This window comes from Grammomys surdaster, unplaced genomic scaffold (genome assembly GCF_004785775.1).
Source record: "Grammomys surdaster isolate TR1022 unplaced genomic scaffold, NIH_TR_1.0 314549, whole genome shotgun sequence".
NCBI lineage: Eukaryota > Metazoa > Chordata > Mammalia > Rodentia > Muridae > Grammomys > Grammomys surdaster.
The window spans coordinates 1-8,430 of NW_021626493.1; the positions used below are offsets into that span (position 1 = coordinate 1).

An 8,430-nucleotide genomic window follows, 5' to 3' on the forward strand; every position below is an offset into this window, starting at 1 on the left:
TAGCGGCATGAGAAGATGGTGCCGTTTCTTAGTTAGCTTCCATTTGGAATTGATCAGCTTCTAAACTGAGCTTAGCCAGCAGGTGACTATATGGAGAGAAAGAACAGAAGTAGAAGTAGACCTGTCTGAGAAATGGGAGAGCGCAGGTCTGCTGCACTGGGAAAATAGTCATAGTATTTTCTGTATGATTTGTATGTACGTGTACACGCTGTGTGCATGTGGGCATGCAGGTGTGTGTGCTCGTGTGCACAGCCGTCATTCCTCAGAAAACACAGTGGATGGCACCTGAGTCATGGCCTCTCACTACCCTAGGACTTGGCAAGTACACTAGCTAGCCCGGGCCTGGGGTCCACCTGCCTCCTCACCCCGAGGCTGGGACTACAGTTGTGTGTTACCACATCTGGCTTTTAAAAATGTTAAGACTGAACTCAGGTGCTTGTGTTTAAAAACTATCATCCCAACTCTCTGTGAAACTTTATTATTCTAGTAATGTTACTGAGCGACATTTATTGTCAGATGAGTCCTTAAGAACTGAATTTTAAAAACTTTAAAAATTAGCAATGGTTTCGTTTGTTTGTTTGTTTTTTATTTTTTGTTTTGTTTTGTTTTTCAAGACAGGGTTTCTCTGTGTAGCCCTGGCTGTCCTGGAACTCACTTTGTAAACCAGGCTGGCCTCGAACTCAGAAATCCGCCTGTCCCTGCCTCCCAAGTGCTGGGATTAAAGGCGTGTGCCACCACTGCCCGGCTTAGCAATGGTTTTTTTATAATTTATTTTAGAGCTTTGAACAATGAACACTCTACTCATTTAGTGTATGACTAGACTGTGGTCCTCACTAAGAAAAGGGACAGTGGCTTAAACATGTGGCTTAAATAACATACAGTATTTAATTTTTTCATGTACTGTGTACGGGGAATCCTGTTGAAGGTACTCATGGGTGTTGACCTTGTTGACAGGGACCTAGGCTCCGTATCATTTTCTCTCTTGCTGTCCTTGGCTGTGATTTGGCTGCTTTAGATACAACATGCTTGCAGTGCTTCTAAGTGTCCTGTCTGAATTCAATGGACCAGTAAAACAAAACAAGACCTAAGCTTCCTTGATGCGTTCTTTACCTTTAACTGGGAAGAGAGGCTCTTCATGGCTGCTGACTGCATGCCACCAGCCACAGTGAGGCCTCATACACTCCACTTTGATTGATGTTTGTTTCACTGGGCAGACAGGAAAGGATCACTTACATCTTTTGCTTTGTATACAAATGGTTCCTCAGTAGCTCACGCTGAGGAATGCAACCATCACACCAGATCACGCATCAGCATGTAGAATCTGAGCATCCTGTGTTGGTTGTATTTGGTAAGATTTTGTATGCTGTTAGGAAGGCATGCTAAAATAAGTGTGGTAAAGTCAAGGCGGATATTAGGATACTTGGTTTACTCTTCCGTCTTTTTCTCTGGCAGCCTAAAGGTGTGAGTGAAGAAGACATAAAAACTGTGTTCTCGTCTTGGCTACAGCAGTCCACTACCACCATGCTTCCTTTGGTAATACCAAAGGAAGAGTGTATTAAGCTGGAAATTAAAGATGGTAGGTAAAAGTGTGATTTTGTTTCTCCTATGAAACAGTTGTCACATCGAAACATTCTTAAGAATTGTTTTTCCAATTTGTGTCACATGTAAACAGTGAAACATAACAGTGTTCTCTGTATTAAAGAATGTCTTTAATTTAAATAAGTTTGATATTTCAAATCAAATTATTTCCTCTCGGTTTCAGTTCTAACTCTTTACTTTCTTCTTAATAGGGTTGAAAGAGTTCTCTCTGAGTGTAGTTCATTCTCAGGAAAAAGAAAAGGATCAAGAAAAAACTGTTTTTGTGTTGAGTCCCATTCTGCTGCAGAAGATCTCAGTACAAGTAATTATATACTATTGATGTGTAATGAAGCCGTGCTTGTTATCTGCGACTAGTAAAGTCTGAGTTTCTGTCTGGAAGTGTACATCCAGAAGTAGATTAGAAAGCACATGAGAAGAGTAAGGAATAGCTTGATTTTAACTATCTTACTCTGTAATTTATCTAAACAAATTACTGATTTATCCTAAATGTAAACAGCAGTTAAGCATGATAAAGTTCCAGATTTTCTGTCGCTTATATAATCTGGTAAACGGGTCACGATCTAAACTTCTGTGTATTAAACAAATGGAGATTTAGTTTTAGAAGACTGGGTTTTTTTTAAGTTCTTACTTTGGGGCCAGTGATATGGCTTGGTGGGTAAATGTGTTTGCCGTACCAGCCTGGTAACCTGAGTTCCATTCCTGGAAGCCATGTAAAAGCTGCAAGGAGAGAGCCAACACTACCAAGGTTGTCCTCTGACCTCCACATGTGCACATGGGACACCTCTTCATTGTAGTGTGTGTACACACACACCCCAAAGTTGTTCTCTGACTTCCACGTGTACGTAAGCCACCTCTGCATTGAAATTCGCAACACACACACACACACACACACACACACACACACACACACGAATCTTCTGACCCTCATGTGCACTGCAGCCCCTGATCCACCTTCTTGTTGCAGTGCAATACTGTAAATGTTTTTAATTCATATTTTCACATGCCTGTTCGCTATACTATTTTGACAGCTGTTAACTTCTCTGCTCACATTGCTTTTCTTGCAGAGGTGTCTTAGTGCCCCTGTTTTTAGAATATTGTTTTCCTTCTGCTTGCTGCAGTGGGATGGAAGCTGCACCCGTTGTTTGCAAGTTGAGTGGTTAGGATCTAGACACTGTTTCCTTATCTCTGAGATGTGATTGAGGGGCTGCCCTTCAGAAAAGGGGCAAATGTAAGGGGTGTGGGGAGAACACTTATGACATAGATGGAGGAAATACACACCTGTGGTGTGTCATCAACAGCTTCAGTCTCTGTGCTGTGAACGTCTGTGTTCCATGCATGAGGACCTGGGCAACAGAGTATCTCAGGCATGTTCTCGGTGCTCAGCATCTCCTTTCTCTGTTAGCAAAGTTGGTGATTCTTTTTTTCTGGGACTCAGGAATCAAACAAAAGACATAACCTTGAAATGTAAAACTGGCTTTTCCTTACTGTAGGTCCTTCTAGAGCCCGTGATAAGAGAAGAACACAGTGTGGAAATTGACTTTCTTCTTCCCTCTTTAACGCTGAGCTCTTTGGGGTAAGAGGTTATGGTCAAATGAGTGTGTTTACAGACTGCTTTGGATGCTCTCTGCAGCTCATGTACAGTGTGTTAAGTGGCCAGGAACGCCAAAGATGAGGAGGTAACTGTCGAGGATAGCTTCTGTTCTTACACACAGGTTGGAAGCTGACCTTGCCTCCTTAGGTAGGTGGTTTTATTAGAGATTCTCTCCTTGGAGAATTGACTTTTGAGACGAAAGCTAGCTGGAAATCACCAGATTGTACTTGACCAAAACAGTAGTGATTGAAACCAATAAAAGCATCTTAATAGCTAAGTCTAAAACACTGGTTCAGTGGTGGAAAATATTTCAAATTAAGTTATTCCTTCACTATTTTATTGTAATAATTAGCAACTTTTTGGTATTTTTTTCATCTTTTCAGAAAAACGAATCTGAAAAGGAAGCCCTCTTAGTTTCTTTATTTGCGCTATGAGAGGCAGCCACAGCAGCATTTGCTTGGTAGTGTGTGAGCTTATACTGGAGGCGAGAGCTTTGGTGAAAGAATTAACCCTCTAGAGGTGCAATGGTGTGCACTAGTAGGAAGTAAGCTCTCTTTGGATTCCACTTCAGGAGTTTTTGTTCCCTTTCTGTTTTCATGAATAAAATCATGGTAGAAATCAAGAAAGAGTATACATTCAAAGTATGTCTAAGACAGAGTGAAGCTAGGTTTCAAAGGGAAATTTCAGAGGAGCCGAGTCTTTGATTACCCCAGTAAGCACTCCCAAAGCAGCTGTTTGCAACAGTATTGATTACCAAACTGAAAGAGCCGTGAGGATGGGAGCGTTGAGATGTGCTAACAGACCCCACAAGCAACTGTTAGAACAGACTTTTCAGCATTGCAGTGTCTGAAAGCTGGACATCAGAGCCAGTCTTCCACCATTAGCCTAAGTAAAGGAAGCTTCTAAGACTTTACTCCTACAACATCGCTAACTAGCCCAGGAAGGAAGGCTTCAGTCTTTTATAGCTAGGTTTTATTTGCTACGGTCTTTTGTCACATTAGAATTTATGTGTTTTGCAGTGGAGTGAGTTCCTTAGGTATATCCGCCATGGAACACATCACTCACAGTCTTCTGGGACGCCCTTTGTCTCGGCAGCTGATGTCCCTGGTCGCAGGACTTAGGAATGGGGCACTTTTGATCACTGGAGGAAAGGTATCGGTTAAAATATGTTCCTTCTTACTAGCTAGTAGCATTTCATGCTTCTCTTTTGCTTTTGTTTATGTATTTTATAGAACTTTTAATAGGTGTGTGCTTGTTAGGTATTAGGGAAGTAATCATGAATTATATACCCTCTTGTCTTAGTTAGGGTTCTAGTGCTGTGAAGACACACCCTGACCGCAGCAACTCTTATAAAGAAAAACATTTCATTGGGGCTGGCTTACAGTTTCAGAGGTTTAGTCCATTATTATGATGCAGAGCATGGCAGGATGCAGGTAGACACGGTGCTGGAGAAGGAGCTGAGAATTCTACAGCATGACCTGAAACCAGCAGGAGACTGTGAGCCACTCTGGGCATAAGCTTGAGGATAGCAGACCTAAAATCCCACCCACCCATCCCCAGTGGCCAACAAAGCCATGCCTCCTAATAGTTCCACGCCCTAAGGACCAAGCATTCAAACACATTAGTCTGTGGGGGCCATTCCTATTCACACCAGCACACCTCTCAATTCCTTTTCTGTGTAGATCGATAAGATTATATAATTTTTAGTGGTTAGCCTACTGATGAGGTTGTTGATAGTATTGGTATATTTTTAAAAATAAATCCCACTTGGTTGTGGTTACTTGTACTTACTAGCATTCTGTTTGCATTTATGAGAGACACTATTCTGCAGCTTCTGCTGCTGCCCTGTCTTGTCTAGTTTTACAGTCAGTGTGATGATGTGACCCAGGGAGTGGCACTCTCAGGAGGTGTGGCTTTGTTGGAGTAGGTGTGTCACTGTGAATGTGGGCTTTAATGCCCTGGTCCTAGCTGCCTGGAAGCCAGTCTTCTGTTTGCCTTCGGATGTAATAAGATGTAGGACTCTCAGCTCCTCCTGCACCGTGCCTGCCTGGATGCTGCCACGTTCCTGCCTTGATGATAATGGCCTGAATCTCTGAACCTGTAAGCCATTCCCAATTAAATGTTCTTATAATAGTTGCCTTGGTCATGGTGTCTGTTCACAGCAGTGAAACCCTAGTTAAGACAGTCAGTGTATTACTTGCTCATGAAATGAGCTGTCAAGTGTCCCCTCATTTTTGTAGGGAAGAGACTATTAGGTTGGCATTCATTCATTCTTTAAATGCTTTGTAAAACCTGCAGCAAACCCATCCAAGCCTGGAGAGTCCTTAATTCAATAGCTTTTGAATGATCCACTCCATGTTCTGAATGGTTACAGGGCTGTTTGATAGTCTGCTTCATCTTGATTGACGAGCAGTTGTTGGTTTTTAAAGACTTGGTCCAGTTCATCTATACAATGTCAAATTTATGAGCATAAAGTTATTTTCTCTTATTTTCCTTTAGTTCCAGATTCCTGCAGGATCTGTTGTGCTACCCTGTTTCCTGACACTGGAGATGTGTCTTCTCCTTCTAACTTTATTTTCTTGGTTGAGATCCCTGACCTCTTAAAGAGGCTTACTGTCTTCCTCTCTACCAGTGCTGTGTTATTTCCTGTGCCCAAAGGCCCCTAATGGTGTTTTAGTCTTTGAAGTCCATCAAATTTAAATGTGGTAATTCTCTATAACATCTATATATGATCTAATTCTGTATAATATCTCTCTCTATAATAACTCTTTATAATACCTAATTCTGTAAAAGATAATGATGATAGTATGTATTTGTTGAGTGCCTCCGAAGTTTAGCTTTCTCATATCAAATGTGGTGGGTTTTGCTAGTAATCAGGACAATGTATGTGAACTGATACAATGCTGTTAGCCTCCAGACAAGTGACAGCCAGCACAGAGGAAGCTGATAGTGAAAAACTAGAAACCTACCCAGTGTGGTCGTGCTAGAGGACACTGGAGAGATGGGAGCAAGAATTGAAACGTGCTACCTTCTGATGTCATGGTGCTCCTTCTTTCTGAAAGCACACTGACGGCCCACTAAGCGGATCTGTGTGGATGTTCATTCTGACCTGGTGATGGCTAAAATCAGAAGGAACACAAATACAAAGCACAGGGAAATAACGTGTTAAACAGCTTAAGTAATAGCAGGAAATTCTAAAACTCCATTGATATTTTAGTTCTGTTTGTATACATTTGTAAGGAATGCTTAGAAGGATGAAGACTCTTGATGTAGGGTAGAGTTTTCACCTGAGGTCTTTCACCCTTCTTTACTAAGTATACTTGTTTTTAATCTTTACAAAATACTTTAGAATGAGAAAAAAAAACAACTTGTATTTGAAAAAAAAAAAGCTCATTGACTGTAAGCCAGTGTCGAGTCTGTCGTTCTTATATCAGTGTAGACGGTCTGGCAGCTGAATTGTCGCTCAAGGGCAGTGCTGTGTTCCTGTAATCCCAGCCTCTCCAAAGGCTGAGGCAGGGCATCTTAGGTTCAAGGCCAGACTGGCCAACATGATAAGACCTAGTCTGGTAAAACACAGCATATAATCATCTCTGTGACCAGAAAAAAAGTGCCTGAGGGTGGTACTCCTCATGAATTGGTAGCCACAGTGATGGCCATAAATCATTAAGAAAGTGGTAAATAAAAATTATCTAGTACAAGGTAATAGGGACATTAATCACTGACAACGACGGGGGACCGGAGCCACTACACGGTCCCCTTCAATCACTGCAGGTCAGGCCTCTATCCCCGCCATTGCAATATCAGAATCGACACAGCCCTTCTGTACTTAGAGAAGGGAGGAGATGTCAGGGGCAGCCCTGCTTACACACTGAAGGCCTAAAATCAGCCATAGGCCTAAAATCAGCCATAGGCCTGTCATACATGTATACTAACATCAAGTCTTGGGTCTCTGTGGAAAAACACTGAAACAGATGGCTATAAGCTAATGTAAACAGGCAGCTTTTGTGGAAATTTATAAGCCTGAGTAGTCATAGACCTTGTAAATAGGTAGCCTTGCCAGACAATACCAACTTAGATAAGGACAAGTGAGTCATAGGCAGAGTCATAGCGACCTGTCCCCTGAACCCTTACCCAGCCGATACCCTGTGCTGAAAGAAATCTGTATTCCCCCTGAACACCCACGCTCCGTGTCATCCCCTTCCCCACATCCTGTCTTTCTGTGTTTATAACCCCTGTGTGAATGAGTATAAATTACAATTTAAAAATAAATAAATAAGTAAATAAATAAATAAAAATATCTAGTACAAGGTAATAGGGATATTAATCTACTTTTCTCATTAAAATAATTGAAATTAAATAGTTTATTTATTTAAAAATTATTTTATTTCTATATTAATCCTGTCTTGTACCAATAAAGTATTATTTTCACAGGATTCTATTTAAATGCTATCCATAGTATTAACTAGCAAGTGTAGAAACGAGTTTACTTTTTATCTGTGCATATCAAGAACCTTATTTTAGTAGCACAGAATCCCACATTGCAACTGGCCTGGTGTCCACTTCTCAGTCAGTGAGGCTGAATCTCGGTGGCTGCGGCAGTGGCAGAGCTGCCTCTGTAACGGAGTCTACTGAGTGTTCTGAGGACGTGATTGTCTTCCAGGGAAGCGGGAAGTCAACGTTAGCTAAAGCCATCTGTAAGGAAGCACATGACACTCTGGACGCCCGTGTGGAGGTAGTCGACTGCAAAGCTTTACGAGGTAGGGAAGAATCCACACAGATCCCCCTTGTAGACAGGAATGTATGGTTGTGCTACTAATAGATACAGTTATGTAGTTTTTAAACTTTTATTTTTGTCTTTTAGTTATTGAGAGTCCTTAGAAGTGTGGAGGCTGGGCTTGCGGCACAAGTCTTTAATGCCAGCACTTGCAGAGCAGAGGCAGGTGGATCTCTGGGAGTCTGAGGCCTGATGGAAAGCGCAAGTTTCAGGACAGCCAAGCTACATAGGGAGACCCTGTCTCAAAAAACCAAAAAAAGAAAATCCGTAGAAACTTGAAGGCTTTATATTTCTGATGTTTGTGATAAAATCCATCGAAGTCTGTTTGACAGTCTGATGGAAGCCATTTGTTTAAAGTGAAAGCTCTGTAGAAACACCACATATACTGCTCCAAGTGTTTAGGGCATGCTGCATTTGAATCTAGGCTCCATCTTGGAATTGCTGTAGGAAACTGCTAGAACTCATG

General features: G+C 41.7%; 1 protein-coding gene across 1 annotated transcript; it reads left to right on the top strand.

Moving 5' to 3' along the window:
* Nucleotides 1-949: 949 nt before the first annotated feature.
* On the top strand, nucleotides 950-7,947 carry LOC114616287 (peroxisome biogenesis factor 1-like; the record flags this gene model as incomplete). The annotated part of the gene is made up of 5 exons (XM_028761779.1): nucleotides 950-1,576; nucleotides 1,791-1,900; nucleotides 3,090-3,172; nucleotides 4,210-4,342; nucleotides 7,851-7,947. Coding segments are annotated over exons 1-5 (478 nt in total), but the record flags the coding sequence as incomplete, so codon positions are not given.
* Between the last annotated feature and the right edge of the window lie 483 nt (nucleotides 7,948-8,430).